Source organism: Vanessa cardui, chromosome 21, assembly GCF_905220365.1.
Source record: "Vanessa cardui chromosome 21, ilVanCard2.1, whole genome shotgun sequence".
NCBI classification, from domain to species: domain Eukaryota; kingdom Metazoa; phylum Arthropoda; class Insecta; order Lepidoptera; family Nymphalidae; genus Vanessa; species Vanessa cardui.
Window position 1 is genome coordinate 7,677,133 of NC_061143.1, and position 27,281 is coordinate 7,704,413.

The 27,281-nt window shown below is 32.2% G+C and overlaps 2 protein-coding genes across 5 annotated transcripts; one reads left to right on the forward strand and one right to left on the reverse strand.

Moving 5' to 3' along the window:
- On the reverse strand, positions 1-24,934 carry LOC124538716 (golgin subfamily A member 5). Of its 2 annotated transcripts, none has more exons than XM_047115869.1 (9): positions 24,801-24,934; positions 4,781-5,200; positions 4,541-4,699; positions 4,215-4,425; positions 3,427-3,702; positions 2,547-2,739; positions 1,780-2,058; positions 1,089-1,283; positions 1-321 (listed from the first exon to the last, which is right to left on the reverse strand). In XM_047115869.1, exons 2-9 carry the CDS (start codon positions 5,169-5,171, stop codon positions 241-243), a joined length of 1,785 nt encoding a protein of 594 aa, XP_046971825.1. In that variant the 5' UTR covers positions 5,172-5,200; positions 24,801-24,934; the 3' UTR covers positions 1-240. The 2 variants fall into 2 exon arrangements, with proteins under 2 accessions (XP_046971825.1, XP_046971826.1); XM_047115870.1 differs by lacking the exon at positions 24,801-24,934 and adding an exon at positions 5,358-5,462.
- On the forward strand, positions 5,665-26,141 carry LOC124538715 (ralA-binding protein 1). 3 transcript variants are annotated; one of them, XM_047115865.1, is made up of 10 exons: positions 5,665-5,879; positions 6,578-6,716; positions 6,931-7,150; positions 11,800-12,016; positions 16,850-16,959; positions 20,232-20,383; positions 22,318-22,498; positions 23,583-23,707; positions 24,803-24,986; positions 25,345-26,141. In XM_047115865.1, the coding sequence occupies exons 1-10, from the start codon at positions 5,795-5,797 to the stop codon at positions 26,002-26,004; spliced, it is 2,073 nt and encodes a 690-aa protein (XP_046971821.1). In that variant the 5' UTR covers positions 5,665-5,794; the 3' UTR covers positions 26,005-26,141. The 3 variants fall into 3 exon arrangements, with proteins under 3 accessions (XP_046971821.1, XP_046971822.1, XP_046971823.1); XM_047115866.1 differs by having other exon boundaries at positions 6,934-7,150; XM_047115867.1 differs by lacking the exons at positions 5,665-5,879; positions 6,578-6,716; positions 6,931-7,150 and adding an exon at positions 11,354-11,398.
- Positions 26,142-27,281: the final 1,140 nt, after the last annotated feature.

Below are 27,281 nucleotides of genomic sequence, written 5' to 3' on the forward strand. Positions count from 1 at the left end.
AGAGATTCACGGCAGAATATGCTTTTACTTGTTTTTTATACTACAATAGTTACATATATTTTTTAATTTTTTTCATTATTCTTTTTTCAAAGAATACAAGTCAGCTTCAAAAGGTACGATTGTTTCTTATCGGTGCCTGAGAAACCGGATACTTCACAATTGCGTGTCATAATAATTTATTGCTATATTTACACGAGGTACTGCGTGATTTTCGTTTTTATATAGAATGTTATAATATATTCATAATTTCGTTGGTCTCGGCACGTAGTCCTGCGGCGTGTTCGTGAAGAGCACTGTGACCACCCACAAATGAAGACCAATCTGTAATTTTGTAACAACAAACCATTTATATTATTAAGTAGAGGTTAAGTATTTGGACAATATGGCGCTGCAATGGGGTCGGTTACTTCACTTGCCTTTATTGTAATCTGTCGTAAATATAACCCACTTACAGTACGCAAACGAGGTTTACAAGCAAGTGACGTCATCATAAACCCGACCAATCAGCAACGTCATGTTTTTTTATGTCACGTGACAATTGACAAACGTGTAACAAAAATGCATCTTTAGTCATGGATTTTTAAATAAATTCAGTATTATTTTCAACTTTAGTTAAGAAATAAGCATTTTTAAACTTATAATATATACCGATTACAATAATTGTAAACACTTTATATTTCGCATTGTCAAATAGCCTATTCTGGATGTATAGTAGACACTTACTTTAACTTAGATGTTGCATCGGCAAAATTCGTAAACCCGATCACATCTGAATTGAGTACGCTATCCCAAATTATCAATATTTTTTTTTTCATGCAAATATGATCTTTGCACAGTAATAACTTGTAATATCATATAACCTAATATATTCGTCAATTAGGTGCGTCGATTTACATGCACTTGCTTTCTCTGACGCGTGAATCTATAGCGACGAATAGCGTCGAATGGCGCGATAGGGAGCTATTTCTATTGGTTGTGTAAATCATCAGTAATCGCTTTTATTTTCATTCCATTGCATTTTCCGATGCTACATTGAATTTGTGTCGTACTTATAACTTATATCGAAATACAGAATGAAAATATCTTACCATATATATCAAAATAAGCAGTCTAAATATTGGGAATCTCTTTATCATAACGCCGATACGTAGTGACAGCGCAGAGAGGGGCGATCCGGAATACATGAGTCTCGAGCGGGCGCGAGTGTCGCCTTGGTCTTGTAAGTGGACAACGCTGTGCGAATACTTCGAACGAAGAGAGGCCAAATCTGATCGGTGCTTCGACTGAAATTATAAATAATATTACCAAGAATCTGTGAATATACTCGTCGGTATGTCTGTTTCTCTTTGACGACAAAACAACTCGACCCAATTTGAAGAAACTTTAAATTAACCAAGCTAAAACTACAAGATAGGACATAGTTCGTACCTAACATCTGATATAAAACTCCAATAACGCAAACGACAGCTAAAACACGTACAACCGTACTATAGCGAATTTTGGGCGCATAATTTTTGTTTAAAAATCGACGTAAGGAATCACTTGTTATTCTGGCAAAATTGTATCTCTTAACCAGCATTGGAGCAGCATAGACAGATGCGCCTTAAGCTTTCGTTCAAAAAAGAGCGCCCTAGCCTAATTTTGTTACACTTCAGGTTTCATTCATTTGAATTCGATTTTTAAAACAGACATATATTTTTTTACGATAGGAATATATTTTAAGAAAAAAGAAAAAACCTAAACGCCATATATTATTTAAACACCATATTTAAAACGTACCTGTAATTTATCCAATTGTATCTTAAGTATGTTATTATCAGCCAATAGTGTATCGATCTTGCCTTGTTTCTGTATCAGCATCTGTGTTAAATAATGTATCTTTTCGTTATCCATATCCTTGATGACGTCATAGTCAGCCACGTTCAACGCGCTGGTGTCAGTCATGGGGACGGCGGACGCTGACTCCCTTAGGTTGTTTAATTCCTCCTCTTTGTTTTCCAAAGCCGCTCGCAAACTTGCTATAGTTTCTGTAGACTCGATTTGTAACGATTGTAATTCCTAAAAAATATAATTTAGTTAAAAATAAATTAGTCAATTTTTTTAAATTCGGTGGATCAGATCCTATTAGAAGATTGAAATTGCAAATCCCTTTAGTTACCACTGAAAAAAAAAAAACGATTTTGAATATACGTTACACATTATGTTCGTGGAATAATCCGAAAAAAAAAGTTCCAAACCTTCTAGCAAGTATAATAAGATTCTTGGCCCAGTGGTAACCACTTACGAATTCTTTTATACAATTTAAATAAATAATAAGACATAAAAAGTAACAAGTACATATTCATTCTAAATTGTATATTACCTCGTGAGGAAACCTGCATGTGACAAATTTCATAAAAATTCTGCCACATGTGTATTCCACCAACCCGCATTGGAACATCGTGGTGGAATATGTTCCAAACCTTCTTCGCTAAGGGAGAGGAGGCCTTTAGCCCAGCAGTGGGAATTTACAGGCTGTTGTTGTTGTTGTTGTTGTTGTATATTACCTTTCCCAAATTAAGACATTGTACTTCTGCCCTATTTCTAGAACTACGTTCTTCCTTCAGCGTATCTCGTAGAGCTGAGACGACTCGTTCGGCTGCGCTGTGTCGTTGCTCCAGCTGGGTCATGCTCTGTTTCATATCATCGCATTCTTGACGCACACGAGCTATTGATTGTGACAAATCTTCTCTTTCTTCTCTGTGAGGAAAAATAATTATATTGATTGAGAGTCAAGTGGAAATACCATGAAAAAATAGACGAAGGCAGAAACTCATGTGTTAATTTCGTAGAAATTTGAACAACTTGTCTAAATTACTGACAATTTCTAAAGCTAAAAATAATCTAACTTTGCACTATCAACGATAGAACTAAGTTTCTCCTCTGGATTGGTTATGGCTCATCTGTGGTGCTCTATGATCGATATTATATACAAATGAATTGAAATTATGAGCCAGGAGGTTAAAAATATCTGTTTTTTTAAAACGAACGTCTTTTGCCCCATAAAGGATTTATTGGCTTTGCGGAGTTTTAATCGAATCGACCGAAATTTAACATATCCGCATATCTTCGATTTCAGCATTTTCCTCTTAATTAATCAGTACAAATTTTTAATCATTAGACAACATAGTCTTCCTAATTGTATTAAAGACTGTCTATGATAAACAGAACGCAAGCATTTACCGAGCGCTACGTACAAAAAGAAAACGCCAGTCAGGCATTCAATGGGCTAACTTTGATTACGAAATATAGATTAAAATTTATATGTATATGTAAAGTTAGATAACACAAATCAGATAATTTTGTAGATTATTTGAAATCAATGTATAAATCAGAATCAAATTGAATAAAACATTTCATTTCAAAATGATTAGATAAAATACTTACTTTAATGATTCTATCTGTTCCACTAACAATTTGGTATCTTCAGTAGAATTTACTCCATCACGTAATGACTTAATTTCATTGTCTTTGGCAAATAGCATGTTCTTAACTCTCAATTTGTAAGATTCCCAATCTTTCTCCAATCGATGACACTCTGCTGATGACTTTTCAATTTCATTTTGTTTCTCAGTAATCATTGTCTGAGCATGACGTAACTCATTCTCTAATTTGTTTTGTGCTACTTCTTTATTGCTCAATTCCTCAGTGAGTGTTTTAATTCTGAAATATAATATAATTTGTACTTAGTAATTTTTTAGTATGATGAAAGAAATACAATAATATCATAAGTATTTGTTTTTAAATATATCTTTTTATATATAGAATGTAACTCTTTTTTTTTTAACTTACTTTTTCTATAAATAATTTTTTCAGCTGAAAAGTACAACCAATTACCAAAAAAAAAAATATTACTTAAAATAATAATATTACAGGCAATATACATGTTACAAGATACAATCACAATGAGAAAGAAATATAAGCCTTGGTACATTCTAACCAGTAATCAATTTGACTATAAAACACCAATACTTTATTGGTTACTTGGTTTGAAGTGAGTGTAACTACAGGCACAAGCAACATGACATCTTAATTTCCAAGCATAGTGGTGTAACATGTGAAATAATTAATTATTTTTTATGGCTCCAATGTCTATGAGCGATGATGACCATCAGAACTATTTGCATCTGCTTATTTAAAAAAAAAAAATTGACTAGACATGACAAAACACTTACTTCTCTTCTAACTCAGAATTTTTATATTCCAATGAATGAATTGTTGATTCCAGACATTGATTCTGTTCTATGTATTTGCTCTGTATGTTATTTACTTCATTTTCTTGTTGCTTTATTTTATCAGCCTGTGTCACCAAGGCTTCCTTTTCCTCTCTTAACATGTGGTTTAGTTTTTCACTATTTTCATATTTAGTCTGTGTGATTTTCAGTTCTAATAACCAATATTAACCACATTGATATTATGGAAAAATAAGATAAGTATAGATAAATATTTCTGATTAAATAGATGAAAATACTGTTTTTAATAATATTAAATGAATGCATACCATCTTCTGTTTTGCTTAATCTGTCGAGCAATTCTGAAACTTCCCTATTCATAACATTAAGTTCATTTTTCAACATTGCATTTTCAATTTCACAATTCTGCATATTATAAGCTATGTTATCATTGTCCATTATTTCTAAATCTGAAGGCAAACTGTATCCTGAAAAGAAAGAATAAAAATTTAAGGTACTTTTTTCAAAATTAACATTTATATATTGAGGTACAATTTGAGAAAACCTACTTCTATGTCTGAGTCCAAACTGATCCATTACTTTATTTTCATTAAAATCACCAACTAATGTCTTTGGAGCGTTATTAAGACTATATTGGGTAATAGGTTTTCTGGCTGGTGACTTTCTTTTACTACTTTCTTGCAATGTTCTACCATTGTCTTGGCTTGGTTTGATTACAGATCGTGACTGGTGAAATTTTGTTGGTGAACCTGAAGGCGTATAATTCGATCTAGTTTCAGTTACATTTGAATTTCTTTTCGTATTCCTAGAATTCGTTTTCTTCTTTGGAGTCCATGTTTCTTTCGTGCCATTATGATTCCGTAAAACTACACCCGTCTGTTCGTCGAGATTGTTTAGCAGGCTTTCTGCCTTGCCGGCGAGATCCGAGAACCATGACATTTAAAGTACTACTGTTTACTCTGTTTTACCTATAATATTAAAATTTTTGAACATTATTTTACTTTTATCCTTATACTATTTCACTTCTTCAACAATAACATATTATAGTTTTTGATAAAAAGTATAATGTTTCTCATAAAAATAATTTTGAAATAAGTAAGTCTAAATAGTATATTAATTACCGACCATTAGTAATTTACGCCAAAAATTTTCCTAATTTACAAATGAAAATGACACAAAAACAATTTCATTATAATGACACTGACAATGACACGTAAACAAAGTCAGAAGCAAAATATATTTATTATTTTGAAAATTAATTGTGGACTAAAAGTATCAGTAGTAGATTCACATGAATATTTAGAAAAATAATATACAACTTTAGAGTTGACCAAATTTTCAGAACAGTCTTTAACGAAAATACTGAAGGTTAGGCTTTATCTTACCAAGTATTTGCCTTTTCCAAGAGGCAAAAAAAATCGTATGAATTTGACATTAACCTGAACAAGATTGACATTATGTATGGTATACAATTAACTAATTAATGAATTGATTATTTAAGATGTGTAATTACGTTACAAATTGAACAAATAAATAAATCTAATAGTAATAAAACAAACATCATGGACTTCGAAAGTCCTGATGTAGAAAAAGATTTTCCAGGCTTATACGCATCAGAAACTGGACGTAAAAGTAATGAAAGTGACTGTAAGTATTATATAAAAACAAAATATTTTATACGTACCACTACTTAACCGAATTATCGAAAATTAACTTTACATTTATTGTACTAGACCTCAATACTCTTAACGAGAGAAATCTATATACTATATAGAATATAAAACATAGTACAACATCCACTGAAATGTGTTATTATTATTAAACGTGTCCCTCATTCGTCTGTCTGTTTGTTTTTATACGATGGAATACAAACTACTGAATGGATTTTTATACAGTTCCTACCAATGAGTGATTCACGAGGGAAGACCAGACTTTTAATTTATTAAGTTTTTGTGTAAATTGTGTGAAGTATGATGATGCTAATATGAAGATGTTGCCAAAAAATATGCAGACCAATAGATATAATAATTATTATTTAAATGTTTAATACAGCCTCCTATTCTACCTTAGCTGAGACTGGTAGTAAATGTACAATAACTATAAAATTACAATTGACACAAATTAAGTCATAGCCTAATGAAATATCTAAATTATATTCCAATTTAATAAAAAAATATATAAACAAAATTATACAGCTTTTTCTTTTTATATATCTATAGTTGTTAATACAACTGAAATCAATTGTGGCATTGTTAAGTATATATAATGTTGCATCTATAAATGTGGTTAATCTTTATATGTAAGTCTGATTGTGCTTCTTTTTTTTAATCTTGTAATTTATTCAGTCAGTGATGGCGGTGAACATGAAAAACCTAGCAAAAAGGATTTACTAGGCCGTCGTAAAGATAAAAAAGAGTCAAAAAAAGATAGAGGTTATGCAGCTCTGGGCGGTGAAAGCTCTCCCGAAGAAGATACTGATACAAAGTGAGTTGCTTACTTAAATATTGATAGCAATTTTAAATATTTATCATTCTTTATAAGTCATGTTAAGATTATTAGTAACATTATGTAGTAATTTGTTTACTCTTAAATACAAATTGTGTAGAATTTGTACAGTCTTATGTTTTTTTATTTCTAACTTATCTTTAATTTTTTAAGCATATTTTAAACAATTATATATAAAGTTCATTTTGCTTAGAAGTCCTTCGAAAACAAAGAAGACAAAGTCATTTAAATTCCCAACAAAGAGTAAAGAAAAACGTGAGAAATCCAGAGACAAGGAGAAAGTCTTAGAAGATGTGGCCAAGCAAAAAGAACTAAGTGAAAAGGAGAAAAAGAAGGAAAAGGAAAGAGAAAAAGAAAGGGAGAGGGAGAAAAAAGAAAAAGAAAAGAGGGAGAAGTTAAGAGAGAAGGATAAGGTAATGTATTTTTTATCTAAATATGGCATAGTTAAAGTATTTCCAGTTTGTTGCTAATAAGGACCGAAGCTGTATAATATTCAAGACTTGACTGATCCTTTGTGTAGTAGCTATCTCATAATACTCCTGATCTTCCCTTTACACTGAATTCAGGTCCCTGCATAGGTAAATAAAAAAATATTAAAATTGTCTACCATTGAAAGACATGCGTGTTACAAACCCAACGATTGAATTAAATTAATAGTGTTAGGCAAACTTTCTCTCTTCGATAGTGTACTGGCGTGGCTTCTGAACAGAAAGTAACATTTTATCAATTTAGAGCATATAAAATTAGTGTAGAAGTAGTCTTCCTAAAACTATACATTAAAAACATTGTCAATTAGATTGTATAAATGCTTCAGATTGTGTGGATGGATCGAATAAATTTGGAACAGAAATAGATTATAGTATGAAATAGGAAACCAGTTACTTTTTATTTCGGAAAAAATGTACACAACTGCAACCATTAACACAATCCTCCACCAACCAGTTATTAGAATCATACATCTGCCATAATTATCAATAAAATAATAAAGGAATGTGCCATATGATACGAAAAACTGGTTTTTAATAGAACATCTGTAAAATATTTATTGGCGATAGAATGACAGGTGCTAAATTTCATTGACATTTCATCATACTGATATAATTAAAAAGCATGTTCCTTTGTATCAAAATCAACTAATTTGAACTGTGTATCACTATAGAATTTCAATATTTAGGTTGTACTAACTTTTAGTCCAATCAATCGATTATCGTGGCGATTTTATCGAGTTGTTCCGATTTGTTTGAAGCTTAGTGATTACAAAAATACAATAGCGACTTCATAAATCTTTAATAAATATGCGACATAATTAATAATTATTCTGGATAAATGATTTATACCTATAAAAATCTCACAATATATTTCTATATGACTGAATATGCATGCTGTAGTGAAGCGTTAAACGTTGAAACATTCTTGGTAAGATCTGCTATGCAGTAATACATTAAACGATTGTTACATCGACTTGCAAATGAACCAGAACCTCACTGGATAATATGGCAGAGAACTTAAGAAATCATATCCCAATACTAGATACCTGTTCCGTCTTTGCGTGGGTAACATTAGTCTTTTAATACATATATGTTATTCATCAAAATCTAAATATTCTTTACTCAAGTAGGGTTTTACAAGGACTTTTGAATCTTCATTTAATAACTAAGAATTTTAAGTGAAACTATCACCTATTCGGAATGCAGATTCTACCGAGAGGAACCGGCAAAAAACTCCGTAGTTACCATTTTAACATTTTTTTAAAGTACAAAGTCATGTTAGTTAAATAAAATTATATATATGTATGTGTAATATACCCTGTCGGGAATTCAACAAGTATTATCATATATCATGATATAAAATCGCTATCGAGCCAAGCGGTCTATCTACCTCCTTGCAATAATTCATCTTGTTATCAAATATCTTTCTAAAATATCAAAATGACAGGTCCAATATGCAAATGATTATTTATACTGATAAGCATATATGCGAGTCGAGATGGCCGAGTGGTTAAAACGCGTAAACATTAAATGATGTGGGTTCAAACATAGGCAAGTTCCACTGAATTAGCATGTAATTATAATAATTCATCTCGTGTTTGACGGTGAAGGATAATATGTTTATAATCGAGAAAACCTGCATGTGTTTGATTGCAATGAAATGTTTTTTTTAGATCCTCCTTCTGAAAGAAATAGCAGACCCGTTAGATCTTTACAGAACTGTAAGCATATATCTGATTAGTAGTTTATATTTTCGCCTTTTTATCCAACAAACAAAAATAGTTCTTATTAGGATAGATCCATCGTGTGTGAACATAAAAAAAAAAACATAAAACAGAATTATATTGTAGTAAATGTGAATGAATATGTTCGTAATTTAAATGTTGAACTAAGTGTCAACAGCCATGTCCAATTACTTTCTCAGGCGATGAAATGACTGAAACTTCATTAACATTTATGGAACTTGTAACCATTCAATTCCACTAACAGTTGACTACCACCTGTATGTAGGTGCAGTTTATGACCTACGATGAGTAAATTAGTCTCTCCCTTTAAGATGATGTATTGTGGTTTGGGTGCGACATTTTGATTTATTTATATTGGTGGTAGTTTTAATAGTTAATCATTGCGCTTTGGAAGCACTCACGTGGTGCAATCTATACTAATACTTGGTGGTAGGGCTTTGTGCAAGTCCGTCTGGGTAGGTACCACCCACTCATCATTTATTCTACCGACAAACAACAGTACTCGGTATTGTTGTTTTCCGGTTAGAAGGGTGAGTAAGCCAGTGTAACTACAGGCACAAGGGACATAATATCTTACTTCCCAAGGTTAGTGGCGCATTGACGATTTCAGGAATAGTTAATATTTCTAACAGCGTCATTGTCTATGGGTAATGGTGACCTATACCATAAAAAAGTAAAACTTTTGTACACAGCTAAACTAATGAATTGAATTTGATGATATTATTTTTCAAGCCAATTTAAACATCAAGATGTTTGACAAGATGCTAGACTTTTTTATACCTAAAACGTGAGTAATTCGGGCGAAAACTAGTTTAATATAAAGTAAACAACAGTTTTGTTATATAAATATAATATTTAACATCAATACATGAATCGTGGTCATTAAATGATGAGGCTGCCCACTGCAGTTTACTGATGCATATCTTCATTAATGTCACGCTCATACACAGACACAATTATATTCTGACCTAAGGTCTTAGGCACTGCAATCGTAGGTTTAGTTTTAACGTAATAGCGAGCATTGTGTAGTTTTAAATAGTTTCATTCAATGTGAATAAAGCCTAAATTATGTGTTAAAAATAACGATGTACTACGAAGAATATTTATTGGAATCCAAAAACAATTCTTGGAAACTTGGTTTTGAAATAAATTGCTTAACTGATTTAATAAACCAATTTTGGTTATTTTTTAAATAATAGAATGAATTTATATAATTTTAGATGCAAAATATTACAGCCAATATTGTATGCGTTTATAGTCAGAAAATAGGATTAACGGATCATTGTTATATAGAGGTTAACTGAATACGAGGCTTCAAATCTCAAACGAAAACAATAGATATCTATATAATAAGATATAATATTAAAAAAGGTTATTGAATGAAATGGAATAAATAGAATTACGAATTTAGAATGCGAACAAATATAAAATTATTTAAATATTTTCTTTTAATTTTGTACGATTGCGTAAACAATTGCGTTATGTGTATCTAGTATACGTACCATAAATAGGTCATACGCATATCGTGAAATATTATTTTAATATGTTTAAAAATAGATGTCGTTGCCGCTATTTCTAAAAGCGAAAAGAAGAAATAACGAGTGTTTTCAAACACTAATTAGTGAAAAATGTATGTCAAGTGTTGAACCACCTACAAAGCTTTACCAAGAACTACTTTTGGTTGTTGTATACATATTCTATCAGAGATAAAGGTTTCAAAAACCTACACACTCCAATCACCTACCCACTCTACTGATACTTCGTAAATATATTCGAAATTGTATAATTCAATAAACGTCTTAAGAAAACAAAAATAGACAATTTTAATTCTAAAACAGATTTGTAAAAATTTTGGGTTGTGTCAGTTAAAATTATAATTGACTTTGATGTATGTTTAAAAATTTGTTGATTGATCTCGTCTTTTTGGGAGTATACGTAACGATTATAACGACGCAGAAAAAATAGACTTGTTTATTTTTAAAGTGACATAAATTATTTAAATTTAGTATTTACGTATAATTAGGAAAGGTAATACATGCTTATTTAACATATCTCATAATAGTTTGATACTACTAACGATTTTTATGAATATATGATCCGAAAAGTTTACTAATTTGGTCCTTCATATTATAAAAACAAATTTAATTTACATTCTGGCTAGACACGATAATCTGGCCGTTTCTTTCTATTAATTTGTTGTGTTTTTAATTAAATCGATAAGGATTGTCCATTTGATTTAACTAGTTAATATGAATTTAAATAAACAATTCGAGTAACAAATTTTATTGCTCATTGCTTCGTCTATAATGTCTACATAATTTCACCGTTGAGTAGGTAGTTCCGACCTTGGGCAGACGCTGCTAAGGCATGGCTCATTCAGTTGTGCCGAGACCGCGACATGCATCACCTGCGAAGTGTTTTTAACAAGGTGATCGAATCGATTCCGATTGACAGCGCGTAAATATATTCGATATGTTATCTCGATAACATCAAATTACTGAAAATATTAATAAAAATACGACGTGTTCGTGTAAACAAATCACACGTGTTTTTAACGCGTAAAATGTTCTAAATATAAATTTATTCGTTCTTTCATAGTTTTTAATAGCGTGATTTAATTTAACAAAAATATCTAGCTAGTAATATTACGGCTTTTTTTTTTTAAGACAGTGATATTCATAAATGCATTAGTGAATATTAGAATACAACAATAAATTAAGTGACAAGCTTGTTTGTTTGATACAAAATTATAATCCATCATAAGTGACAGCGATTAGTAGGTAGGTAGCCTATCGTGTGCGTCATATTTTAGTTTATCGTTGTTTACAGGAAAAAGAAGAAAAGGCGAAATTCAAACTAGAATCGAAAGAGAAATTAAAAGATGACAAGAAGGAAAAAGTAAAAGATAAGGATAAGGAGAAGGTGAAAGAGAAGGACAAGGAAAAAATTAAAGAAAAAGATAAAGATAAAAAAGATAAAAAGCTCACGAAGGTGCCGTCCACGGTGACGTCGGGTGTGCCTTTCGAAGAAATATTTACATTGGGAGGTGAGTTATTTATTTATATTTGTATAGTATACTTTATAGTGAGTTAAGACATCCGATATTAATTTGAAACACTAATAAATACATATAGAAGTCGTTATAAAATTCAACACCTCACTTAGAAGTTTGTTTACGTTAAACTTACTTTGTATAATAATTCGTAAAATTAGTCTTGACTGACTATCAAAGAATAGCTAAAACTACGGATTCTAGAAAGCTGTTTGTAAAATATGCACATTATAGATATAATGAGAAGTAGATTATTTCTGGAAATTTCGACTTTATAGAAGAAAATTGTCATGAGTTTTTATCTACTTGGTGGTAGAACTGCGCTTGCACCAAAGTCACACTTAGCAGATATTCTTCTGCCATACAGCATTACCCAGTATTTTTGTATTCCGATTTGAAAGGTGTGTGAGCCAGTGTAACCAGGTACAAGGGATATTACACCTTAATTCCCAAGGTTAGTGGCGCATTGACGATGTAAGGAATGGTTAATATCTCTTAGAGTGCCATTGTCTACGAGCGATGGTGACCATTTATCATCAGATGGCCCATTTGCTCGTTCGCCAAAAATAATAAAGAGGACTACTTAGTTAAATCACGATAAAATCCCAAAAAATATTTTTAGGTAAACAAGTTATAATGCTCTTTAATCTAATGTCAACGCTTGTCCTTGTATTTCTTGCATACAATGTAACCTTTACTATTAAGAAACGTTTGGTGACATAGATACTTTAGCACTTATTCGAATGACTCAAGAACTGACCAATAAGGATTTTTTTTCATGCTTATTAGTGGCCCGAAGTTTGCTTCATAAGAAATTTTATGAAATACGATTCAGCTGTTTGGCGAAATAGTGACAGATAAACAGACAGATAATATAAAATATACTTCTACCATAATTTCGTATGGTATCTCTACGGTTCTTCCTTAACCTTAATCCAAACTCCGTGCAATTTTTCGTATTATATCTGAATAAAATAATTAATTATAACTCGTAACTAGCAACTATTTTGAATCACTTAATTTTTTAAACTGATATGTATAATTGTTTTGTATAATTGTCGATTTGGTAAATTTAATCTGATCCCACCTGACTTCGTGTATCCCAGTAACTTAACTTGCTACTTAACATAATTGTTTTTCTTGTCTGGACTATGATTGAATTAAGTAGTTTGTGAATGCACCCTTATGTCCTAAAAATCAATAAAAAAATAAACCATCGATATTATGTTGGTAAACATAAATGATATGAACGCAGCTATTGATGTTTTACAAAAAAAAAGTGTTAAATGATAATACGTCAGAGAATTATCTGTGCTAATGACAAAACAAAACACTCGCTCAAGGTAAGTGATAAGATGTGACATTAACTTCTTAATTCGGATCGTGCAAACGTTAAATTTTCATTAGTCTGTGTAACATTTTAACCATGTATAGCACGAATCCTTTTCTAAACGGCTTTCAAATCGGCGGTAAGACATATTACTGTTATGGTTTTTTTTTATCTATAACTGTACCTGAAAATATTGTGTCTAAAAATATTCTGCCAACGTATTACGAATAATGAAGAAGGTACGATGAGACTGGTCAATTGCATTTTTAATTTTTATAGAAGAAAATTTAAATAACTATTATATGTTAATGGCTCTCAGTTGTGCCAAAAAACATCGATTATTTCTCCGAATATATTGCGGATACATCAGTGAAGAATATTTTATAATAAGAGAGAATAAATTCACTGTTTAAAGTAATTCTTATTTTAGTGAATAATATTTTTTTACGATGGTCAAATCTAATAATAATACTACTCACAGTAAAAAAATACGTATAATTTTAAAATGACAGATTTAGTAGACATTACAGTTTCCGGGAAAACCCTGAAACGTTCCGCGTTTATAACTTATAACTATACTCGTGTTTGTTACCAATGAGTATGAAAAATAACATTAACATGTGTAATCTTCCATAATCAAATATTATGTACATTTTAAGTATCCGTATTGTTCTAGTAAACTAAAGGATAATATTTGTGACAATCGCTTGCACAATACCACATGAATAAACATAACGGTGATCAATCTCAAATAAATAGTTTCTATATATTTTAACGAACAGATATATCCATTAAATGAAGAGTATCTGGCAACACTAATTTGGAGTTTCTTTACTACTAATACGAAATTTAAACGAAAAAATGTGAAAGTTATATACATAATTACTTCTTTTGCAGCATTATTAGTACTTACATATTACGTATTATTATATTATTTTATTTCAATGTGAATGTAAACTGTGTTTTATTAGTTTTTTTTTATTTAATAATGTGAAATTTTATAAGGTTTTTACTTTTTTTCTGTATTATTAAATTTTAAATACTAAATGTAAACATGCAAATATTTAAATAAATTCTTTTTTCGAATTAATTATTTGTGACATCTTATTAAGTAGGTGATATAATTTTGGAAAAAATAAGATGTTCGTTTATTATTTTGTAAATAATTTAGTAACATGTTTTAATTGATTTAAATGAATACAATTTTAATTAAGAAAGCATAGCTTGAAATAATTGTTCTCGAATGTTTTCGAGTAATATAACATGGTTATGTTTCAGGTCGGATCTTTGTTACTTTGTTTTTATTTATCGTAATGTACAAATTACCCTTAAAATGTAATAAGATTACAATATTAGTAACAACACACTAATGTGGATAATTCTTTTTCATTCAATATTCGTTCTTATTGTAAATTATTAAAGTTTATATTGCCTTACGTAGAGCATACTTTACCAACGTTTTATTTATATTTAACGTTTTTCTAAAATCGGCAAGGTTAATTTTTGTTTAGTTTTTGTAATTCTTTTTGCGTTAAGTTATACTTATAGGTAACTAAATAAAAAAATGTTATATATTTTTGTATCTTTACGTCAATATATACTGCTTCTAACTTTTAACAATATAAAGTATTTTAATCTCTACTTTTGAACATAATAGGTCGGGGAAAAAGTTTCTTCGTATTTTATATGAAAATTCAAATAGTTTTTTTTTATAGTTTATATACATTTGACTAAAGTATGTAGGTGCCATTTTGTTCCATAACTTTTTGCCATCTTGTTGGTAGAGACATGATCCCATTGCTGTAAAAATTTTGGGGCTTCTGATCGAAAAACTGCAACAAGTGGTTTTGGCAGTCCTCTCGTGATGCTAACCTGACACTGCATAAGGAATTCTGCAGAGACCGAAACAGATGAAAATCTGAAGGTGCAAGGTCAGGACTATACGGCGGATGCATTAATACCTCCCAGCCAAACTCTCGTAATTTTTGTTGAGTGCCTAAAGATGTGTGAGGTCTAGCGTTGTCATGGTGAAAAACCACACCCCTTCTGTTGATCAATTCTGGCCGCTTTCTCTCAATTTCTTGCTTCAATCTCATCAATTGTTCGCAATACAGTTCTGAATCGATGATCCTGCCGGGCGGTAACAGCTCATAATGAATGATGCCCTTCCAATCCCACCATACACACAGCATTACCTTGTTGCGAGTTAATCCAGGTTTTGCCACAGTCTGTGAAGCTTAACCGGCCTTTAACCACGATCTTTTTCGCACGTTCTTGTCGTATGTGATCCACTTTTCATCACCAGTTATCAGCTTCTTCAAAAATGGTTCGGTTTCATTACGTCGTAATAAAGAATCACAAATGAGTACACGGTTCATTAGGTTTCTTTCAGTGAGTTCATGAGGCACCCATATATCGAGCTTTTTTGTGTACCCAGCTTTATTCAAATGAGTCAAAACCGTTTTGTGGTCAATTGCCAGTTCTTCAGCTACAACGTAACTATTAATATGCCGATCTTGCTCCACTTTTTCAAAAATGGCATCAATTTTGTCCGTAACAGGGCGAACAGAGCGAGATGCATCTTTGATATTAAAATTTCCGGCTTGAAAACGCTTAAACCAAACTTGCGTTACTCTCACAGATACTGCATTAGGTCCATAAACATCACAAATTTTTTCGCGGCTTGAGTTGCATTTTTACCTTTTTTATAGTAAAATTTTAAAATGTATCGAATTTCTTCTTTAGATTCACTCATTTTAACAACAACAAAAACAAATGAAAATCACACTAATTCCTAATTTGAATTTGGAAGTGCCTTCTTTAAAATTAAAACTTTTTAATGATACCAAAACCAGCCAGATACAAATGGTATAGCCAAAGAGATTTTATTACAAGTTCATACATACTATATGCGAAAAGACTTTTTCCCCAACCTAATATGTACATATTTTTAAACTAAATGTAAGTTTTTAATCTATTACCTAGATTATAAAACTGCACAGCCAAACTGAGTTTAAAAACTGAATTAGGCGAATAAAAAGTTGCCTAACTGATTAGCCTATTTGACGAGGATTTCTTAATAGTTTTGTACTGTTTACACTACCCCGTTTAAAAAAGTTCGTAAAGCGATTAATTGATTCTATGCCTGAAATATTTCGAATCGTATTGGAGTCCCATTCGATTTTGACGACCTCTGCGGTCGAGTGGTGTGTACACCGGTTTTCATGGGTCATGCCACTCTTGAGGTCCCGGGTTCGATTCCCGGCCGATTTAATGTAGATTATCATTAGTTTTCTATGTTGTCTTGGGTCTAGGTGTTTGTGGTACCGTCGTTACTTCTGATTTTCCATAACACAAGTGCTTTAGCTACTTATATTGGTATCAGAGTAATATATGTGATGTTGTCTCATATTAATTATTATTTTGCGACTGGGTAGAGATCATCGTTTAATTTATATTAATTGTAAGTCAAACTTGATGTATTTTTATCTTTACAGTCGCGTTACCAATATTCGGAGTACCTCTGCAGCAATCCGTCGAGCGTTCGCGATGCCACGACGACACTGGTTTGCCGCTCGTTATTCGCGACAGTATCGACTTCTTACAGGTAGGTTTTATTTGTAACATATACTCACATGTCACGACTTACCATAGACATTGTCAGTGGCGGCGTAAGGCCTCGGGGTGCAAAGGGCCTCGCGCTCGAAATTTGAAACAGTATAACATAACATTGGGATATCAGAGTGCTGTAACAAATATTTTTGTTTTTATATTTCTTTTTTTTAACTTTGTAATTAGTCGATTTGATTGTACTCATAGATTGTATGTTTGTCTCTTTCTGATGTCTTTTTTCTAACATTTGTACTATTTTTAAGTGGAAACTTTATTGGTTTATGATTTAGTAACAATTCCTTAATTCTATAAATAAAAAAATAAAACAAGCGCTTCGCAAACTGTATCTTGCCCACATTAAGATTCGATCTTGCGCCGCCACTGGACATTGTTATAGGTAACTGTTCTTCACAACGAACATCCTAATATTAATTAGACTACGATATATTCTATGTGCATGTCATTACTAGAAATACTACTAGATTTCTTATACTTCTACTAAACAAAATCACAGTAATTCCAAATATTGCTTTTTAACCTTGGATTAACTAATTAGTACCCAGCTACTATAGCGTGCTATGACATTGGGAAATAGACATGGGTGAAATTCCTAAGATTATCCTAGACTGGTCGACTAGATATAAGAGGTGAATATTTACAAGGAAACAATAAGACCATTATTTAAACTAACTCCGTACGAATTTATTTAAACGATTTGACAATTTACCGAAAATGTAGTTATTTTCAATCCAACCAATATAATCATAGATATAACATATGTGTATAACTTATTTGGAGTTGCTAAGTGCTAAATAATGTTAATACGTATAGAATTACGAGGAACAGTTACACTGTGTCTAAAAATATCTAGAAATTTCAACAATAATACTGCCTGGAAATAAAGTCAGCTCAATTTAAAAATACTGAGAAGGCACAGACAACACGTCAGTGGATATTTGTTAGTTGTATAAGAAAAAAAAAATGGAAAGGCAAATGATAATTTCTAGATTACAGTTTTCATCGTTAACATTGTTATTTAAAAAGTGCACGATGTTATATTGTTTCATTGGTCTGCTTATGCAGTTGAAGATTCCGAGTCCTGGGTACGAGTTCCAAGTGCTCTTAATAAATTGTCAATATCTTCCCAAAACACTAAAAGCCTTTTCTGTGTCTGAACTCTGTATGCCTTTCACTTGAGCTCTTTTTCTACCAAACCCAATTGAGATCATCATCATCATTTAACATGAAAGTAACAAATTAGCCGACTAACAAAAGCAAATATATGTTCTTGTAATTTTTGAGACAAATTACCTAATATGGGTTCTTTTGTAACTAAGTGTACGAGGCATCGTATCTTGTATTGTTAGTAAAGTAAGTCAACCGTTGCTTACAGCAATTGCTTTGTAATTTAAATACATAGTATGTGTTAGTTAACAAATTATAAACCTTAATAGCAAGCCAAGAAGGATATTAACTATCGAAAAAATATAACACCTACCTTACTAATATAAGGGAAAAGTAAAAATTATTCAAAGTAGTCTCGGGGCTAATTTTCATATTGATAACAATTCACTTGGTGGTAGCGCTTTGTGCAAGCCCGTCTGGGTAGGTACCACCCACTCATCAGTTATTCTACCGCCAAATAACAGTACTCAGTATTGTTGTGTTCCGGTTTGAAGGGTGAGTGAGCCAGTGTAACTACAGGCACAAGGGACATAACATCTTAGTATCGTTAGAATAAAAAAACACATACTTTACGCTAGTGTCCAATGACATATAACAAACTTAATCACAGTTGAACTTTAACTTAGTATTTCTTTGATTAGCATTAGCATTAATTTTTCAAGCCTGGCTCTCACAAGATTATGTTCTATTTTTCAATTTTTTTTATTCTCTTTACGGTTGAAGGAATTTACATTAGACACTTTAATTTTATTTTATATCTATAAACATAATAAAATTGGAGTATATTTTTGTTATATAAACCTTTTGTCTAATGACACCTAATAGAATAAAATGTTAAGTTAATTAATAACATATAACAAATAAATAATAACAATAGAACAGTAATAGTCTCTAAATGACCCACTGATGGGCTAAGACCTCTTCTCGTTGAAGACGATGGAGCTAATTCATCTACGTTAATCCAGAGTGAACACACGAGTGGCAGATTTTCATCCGAACCCGAGGTTTCTTCATATCCTCCGCCGCAAGCAAAACAGTCATGAACTTGTTTTATTGGTCATTAGGTTCATGAAAATTCAGTAGTGCTTTGATCCCGTAATTTTCGAATCATATTCTCTGTATCAACTTTTTAAGCATATAGCTTAATACAGTAGTATTAAGTAGTTATTAATGTTACCATTTGATGAAGTAAAATAAAACTAACCGTCCGAAATAATCCAATATTAAACAATGTTAACAAGGTCAACAAATACTTGGATTCCATACTAATGTTCTAAATAAAATCCAGAAAAAAAAGTATTTGCATGCCTATTTAATTCAATTACTCATATTACGTTCAGCAACATTAAATCCTCATTAATTGAGTTATTTTTTATTCTTATTTAATTTCGATAGTATAATGTCTGTAACAAAATTATATTTAACAATATTGGACTTGTTTTTAATAAACGTTAACATTATGTAAATTTTAATATAAACCACCTATAAGATATGTAAACAATCTTGGGAACTAAGATGTTATGACGTTTGTGCCTGTAGTTTCATTGGCAAAAGTAAGTAAAGTAAAGCAACAGCCTGTAAATTACCCACTGCTGGGCTAAGGCCTCCTCTTCCATTAAGGAGAGGGTTTGGAACATATTCAAACACGCTGTTCCAATGGGAGTTGGTGGAATGCACATGTGGCAAGATTTCGATGAAATTAGACACATGCAGGTTTCTTCACGATGCTTTCACCGCCGAGCACAAGATGAATTATAAACACAAATTAAGCACATATATATAGTGATGCTTGCCTGGGTTTGAACTCGAAATCATCGGTTAAGATGCACGCGTTCTAACCACTGGGCCATGTCATCTCAATTTCATTGGCAAACGCTTTTAAAACACAAGATACTATTTAGTGCTGTTTGGTATTATATATGAGAATAACATGACATGCACATCTCGTAAGCATTTAAAATCTACCATAAGGAAATGACGTGCTTGTATTACCTTGGCATGAATTTTTAATATTTGTAACGTCAAAAATATGTACTAAATATTATGTAATAACTAATATAAAACAATTCTGGATCATTACAGGCACATGGCCTAAAGTCGAATCAGATATATCGGGCTGAGCCAGACAAGATAAAACTTCAGCAGCTACGCAAACTTTTCACGGACAGGGGGCCGACGTTTCCGTACCACTGGGATGTGCCGGTCGCTTGCGCAATGCTTAAGAGTTTCATCAGGTAAAGTATTTCCCTGTACATTTATATGGTAACCAATCAATCTGTTACAGCGATACAATAATTTATTCATAATACATAATTCATTGTTATTGTTTATGGATTATAGTTTACACACGTTCGTCTTGATCTCTTCACGTTCTCTGCGCACGTGACATCCATGCGTTTCGTTCAATCGAGATGGCCCAGTGGTTAGAACGCGTGCATCTTAACCGATGATTGCGGGTTCAAACCCAGGCAAGCACCGCTGATTCATGTGCTTAATTTGTCTTTATAATTCATCTCGTGCTCGGCGGTGAAGGAAAAAATCATGAGGAAACCTGCATGTGACAAATTTCATAGAAATTCTGCCACATGTGTATTCCACCAACCCGTATTGGAACAGCGTGGTTTTGTTAATTGTTTTGCGTCAACTTACACGATCTATAAGTACGTGAAAAGGACTAGCCTACAGGACGACAGATAAAATGATAAACTATTTAATAGATAGGTGAAAAAATGTACAAGACAATTCTATGGACAATAAAATTAAAAAAAAATCGAAGTAGATAAAAAGTTACAAAAAGATTTTACATTAATTTTGATAGTATTATATCTTTCAATTATAAATACATGTCTTTAGTTCAGAATGCAACTAACCATGTATTAAAAACATTCCCGGTATTTTATTGATATTATTTGTAAATTAAACATTGTCATACTCAGTACCAATTTAATATAACCAGTTTTAATTTACTCGTACAAAAAAGAACGCCAAACGATCATATTACGCTAAAAACAACTGCGACAGCTAATCTCTTTATATTTGTTTTAATGTCTTTTATTAATTTTGATGGTAGTCTTAGTAAATAAATATACTGAAACAGTTAAAAATATATATTGCTTAATTATTTCTTTTTTTGAAGTATCTTCCCAATTCGAAAGTATACTAAAAACTAATGTTTTACATTATGCTTTTCATGATTTTTTTTTTTCTATTTTCATAAATAGATAAAATTTTGCAAATCATGTCTATAGTTCCTTTGTCCGACGTTCGTTAGAAAGAAAGTCATTGACCGACAAAATATACACAGACTATAACACGACAATGAAGGTCTTGTTCAGAGTCAACCTCTTTCTTTTATTGTCTCCAAACAATACTATTGTTTTTACGTATATAACATAAGGCTACATAAAAACTGTAAACTTCATGAAATACTGTGACTATTCTGAAAGTCCAAATGAATATTTTGTTTTCTTTATATTTTATAAAATCAACCAAATCAAAATATATTTTATTCAATGAGGTTTAAACAAGCAATCTTATGTCGTGTTTTTATAAAACTATATTAAGAAGCTATTACTGGTTCGATATAGATTTTACTGAGGAAAACTGTCAAGAAAATCATTAGTTACTCTTTTCCAACATTGTAAATATAAAGTTATGTTAGTTAAGTCCAATTATAGTTATATATATCCTGCCTGAAATTGAAAAAGTATTAGCTCCACGCCTTTTTGTCATCTATATAATCTTGTTTTGAATAATATGTTTTTTGAATAAAGACCTTAATCCAGAGATTTAGCAGGGATTGTTTTTTCTAAAATACATATAATAAAATTGGAGTGTCTGTTTGTAATATTAAAATAGACCTTTTTTACTCAATGCATATTGATTATTGATGTATATACGGTACATATACCAGAATAACATTTCTTACAATTTTTGTCTGTTTATCTGTCTGTTTGTTCCGGCTAGTCTCTGGAACGGCTGAACCAAATATGATTAAATTTTGTATAAAGCAAACTTAAACTCCAAGAAAATACATAGGCTACTATTTTACCTGACACATGACAACCAACGCCCTAAATAAAGCGCGAAGCCGCGGACGACTACTAGTTGATAAATAATTACAGTAATTCCTAGAATTTTACAATAAATAAATGTCTCATTATTTCAGTGAGTTACCCGATTCGATACTCACACAAGAGTTACACGGTCAGTTCGAGCAAGCAACGGCGATCGCGGAACCACAACGAGAGGCCACGATGGTAACGCTTATAGGCAAGTTGCCGGCCTGCAATCACAGCCTGCTGGGATGGCTCATGCGACACTTTGAGAATGTCGTCGCCAACGAACAGGTCAGTTGAATATTATAGGACTCAACGATCAAGACTATTTAGTAAGGTAATAAATAGAGTTTATTTCAATTGTGTGATGAGCTGGATTATAAGATACTTTCAAAATAATGTCAATAATTAATGGGTTACTTATGTATAAGCTAACTAATGGCCACAGTCGTTAACAACAATACTTGGGCTCAAAATAAATTCCACAAAAAAATGTATTTGCATAATTATTTAATTCAATTACTCATATTACGTTCAGCAACAGTAAATGCTCATTAATTGAGGTTAATGATCTGGATTAAGATCAAGACTAATAGGTCTATCTCTACATCTCTACTTACCGCGGTTATTATTTGCTCATTATATTTAATGCAAGCTTAATATTTTACTTGGTAGTAGGACTTTGAGCAAGTCCGTCTGGGTAGGTACCACCCACTCATCAGTTATTCTTCCGCCAAACAACAGTACGCAGTATTGTTGTGTTCCGGTTTGAAGGGTGAGTGAGACAGTTAACTACAGGCACAAGGGATATAACATCTTAGTTCCCAAGGTTGGTGGCGCATTGACGATGTAAGGAATAGTTAATATTTCTTACAGCGTCATTGTCTATGGGTGATGGTGAACACTTACCATCAGGTAGCCCATATGCTCGTCCGCCAACCTATAACATAGCAAACAGTTTGTACTAAAACCTTTGAAATGCACTCCATCTTCCGCTATAGGTTTTGTATCGGTTTAGCGGTTTCCCAGTAAGGAAACTCAAAGCCACACCATCACCGTTGTCAGAAATAAACATTTCTTACATCGCGGTGGTAGCTTCATTTAATTGTAAAATGACGATTCAAAAGCTCTTGTAAAAGCCTACTTGAATAAAGTTTATTTTGATTTTATTTGTCTATGCGCCACGCAATCCAAGGAACTAAGATGATATGTACCTTGTGTCAGCAGTTACCCTGGCTCACTCACCTTTCAAAAACACAAAACACAAAGCATTGTTGTTTGGTTTGGTTCCCAGTGAAAAAATCATGTATTTTTAAATATAGACATAAGGTAATGTACAAAGTAATTATTTCATATTTATACAATCTGTTCTCAGACTAATCACGCGAACATCCAAACAATAGCAACGGCGATGGGTCCAGCTCTGAATATGTCGCTGAATTTGCTCACATATTTCATCTCTAAGGCGGACAAACTGTTCCCAGACGTTCGTCTCACCAAGTAAGTAAAACTAGTATTCTTAAATTATAGTTTTTATCTCTTTCTATCTGCTGTCGCCAAGGGTGATCTATGAGGGATCGCTATAAGCTATAGGACCTCCTTCGCGCACCATTTGTGTAATATGTGTTGTGCAATAAAGTATTTTAAATAAATAAAACAAAATAAAAGGCTAGTTATTATGGATTTTAATCGCGTATATTAATTATTTTGGACATCCCGACCCGTGACCACGAACGCTGTAAAGTTTTGTAGTTTTTTGTAGTTTTATTTAAATGTGTAATAATCGCGAAAATTTAAGACAACATTAAAATAAAAAGAAATTTCTTCTTAAAGAGCATTATTACTGCTCATATAAACATAAATTCACTTAAGGCTTTTTGCAATTTAGTCATCAACGACTTATTCAACCAGTCCCTATGACCAAATAGTTTTACTTATAATTCGAATATTTTAACTTTGCATTTAGATTAAATGAATGTAGTCTTTATGTTGAGTCTTTTACTTTTAAATTTATATATTTTTTTTTAAATTGCATCAAGTTTTATTATTCTAAAAACATATGTTTAGATATCAGCTTCATATAAAACGTCTAAAGATTATATAGACTTTTGCATATAGCGAGCAGTAGCAATTAATATTCTATCAAGTAGGGTTAGCTTTTAAATTATTTTACGTAATCTGTGGATATATTAATTAATATAAGAATGACTTATTTTAAAATCTCTCTAACTCAATAAATAAATAAAATTACTCCATGTTCTTTAGTGGACACACCTGTGCCAAATTTCCGACGAATACGGGTCTCTTAACGATATCCTTCGAGCACGAGATTTATAACTTATAGTAAATGCTTTTAGACGTTAATATACGTTCAAGAACGAAGAGAGGAATTTTTAAAAAACAACAGCAAATGTATAATATACATAAATATACAGTAGGTTTATACCTACTTATGGACTAGGAATTGCGTCATCTGATGGTAAGTGGTCACCACTCAATCCATAGACTTGTTGCGGTAAGAACTAAGTCATTATGTTTGTGTTAGTATCTCTGTAGTTTTATTTATTATTAATAGTTGAAGTGATGAACTTACAGATATGTCCCTCCCCTACTGTCGATCCCGGCGGACTTCCCCGAGACCGCGAACGAGATAAGCGAGGAACTCCGCAAGCAAGAGTCGCTTCTGAATCAGATACACGCGGAAATGCACGCCGGCTTCATCACCAACGCGAGGGATCAGCAACTGTGGGAAGCGCAGAGGATCGTCACGCAGTTGAAGGTGACCTTTGACCTTAATTACTTGGAATAGTTTTTATTGGACAACATCGCATACATTTTCTGATCCCAATGTAAGTAGCTAAAGCACTTTTGTTATGGAAAATCAGAAGTAAAGACGCTATAATTAACATCCATACCCTAGACAATTTAGAAAACTAATGAACTTTTTCTATATGGACTCGGTCGAGAATCGAACTCGGGACCTCGGATTGGCGTTTCGCATGAAAACCGGTATACGCTCTGCTCTGACCATAGAGGTCGTTATCACACATCAAATTACAGTCTGGATATGGACAATTACTTTTTTACAATTTAAAAGAAGCTTTTTCAACTAAACATGACATTATTATCATTTACAGAGGAAACTCCGGTCGGTTCAAAAATCAGTTGAACCGAACACGGCGCCAGTCCAACAAGCTTCAGTAGACGAGAAACAAGAAGACGAACCAACACGGCGAAACTCGCAACCAAGCGAAGCAGTTGTTACAGAAACGGAAATAAAAACACCACAGACACTCAGTGAACCTTTCCCAGAAACAAAAGAATCCCCAAACACATCCGACCCAACATTCCCAGTGGAATTTGAAGATAATTTTGACTTCAAACCGGCTGAAACAAAAGAGACGCCGGAAACGGACGCGCCTGCAGAGCGAGTTGTAGAGAAACCGAAATTCACAGAGAAGGAATTGAAAGTGTTAAGATTGCAGCTGGAAAATGCGGAGTATTTGCAGCTGAAATCGCTTCTTCAAGCAAAAATCAACTCTGAACAGTTCGAAATCGTCAAACTTAGGAGTCATGTTGCCTTGAAAAATAAACAAGAGGGTGTCGTCACAGGTAACAAGGAGAATAAAGAAAACTACACGCCAGAAGAACAGGAACTGAGGCAGAAGTTAATAAAGGAAAATGCTCTGTTGGAGCAAAAAAGACTGAGTCTGGTCAACCAGATATTCCAAGAGAGGGTTGCTTGTATACAGCTGAAAATTGAATTAGCGATGAAAGAAATAATGTCCAAATCATAAATTATAGTTTATAACTATTTATTCTAGATTAAGTTAAGTTATATTAATAAGAAAACGTTTTTTGTCTATTCCAAAACTTTAACTTAGATGTTATATGACATATAAGCGCACTGATATAATAAACATGTTATAACATACTTATGGCTTTTATTTATATATATATTTACGTTGAATATTTTCTAATTATTTACCGATTCCATATAGATCTATTCACTCAAAATACTGCACGTTATTTACCATTTAATTAATATAAATAAATTTAGTTCGTATTTTTTTGCTGTCTGTACTCTAATGTCAATTATTTTACGCACACTATGACATTATAAGCACATCACTCATAATAATGAACGTCTTCGTTTATGAATATACTATATACTATAATATACTAAGTAAATAAAATCAGTAGATATTAACGATAATGGGTGTCTATAACAAGGCTAAATGTTGGTTATTTCTGTCGTATTGAACGTGTGTGCTAACAAAAACGCATCTTCATATTATTAGTGTTAAGATATAAACCGTAGAATTTATTGCTTTGTCTCTCCATCCTCTTGAAAAACATTTACCTTCCGAGTCTGTTGAAGTAACTCCAATTGTGTAGATTGTTTTAATTTTAAATTTCGAAACAATACTAATTTTAATTTTTTATTGTTGTGTCAATGTTTTAGCTACGACCAACGACGCTGTAATATAAAAACTTTCGTATAATAATCAAAAATCCAAAAAATAATATACTCTTGGTGGTAGGGCTTTGTGTAAGTCCGTCTGGGTAGGTACCACCCACTCATCAGTTATTCTACCGCCAAATAACAGTACTCAGTATTGTTGTGTTCCGGTTTGAATGGTAAGTAAGCCAGTGTAACTACAGGCACAAGGGACATATCATCTTAGTTCCCAAGGTTGATAACACATTGACGATGTAAGGAATAGTAAATTTTTCCTCAGCTTCATTGTCTATGGGTGATGGTGACCGCTTACCATCAGGTGGTCGTCCGCCAATCTATACCCTAAAAAAAAACAAGGAGCGAGCAGCAGCATCATCGAAAGTGCACGGGATGTTGTTAGGTCGTTTTAAACATCGTTTTAAAAATTCCTATAAGTACAGTTCTTGAATTAACTGTACTAAAATTAATATGAACCTGCTTTATTATCAATAAAGTTATTGCATTGTTTAACTAACAACGAACAAACAAACAAACAACAACAGCCTGTAAATTCCCACTGCTGGGCTAAAGGCCTCCTCTCCCTTAGAGGAGAAGGTTTGGAACATATTCCAT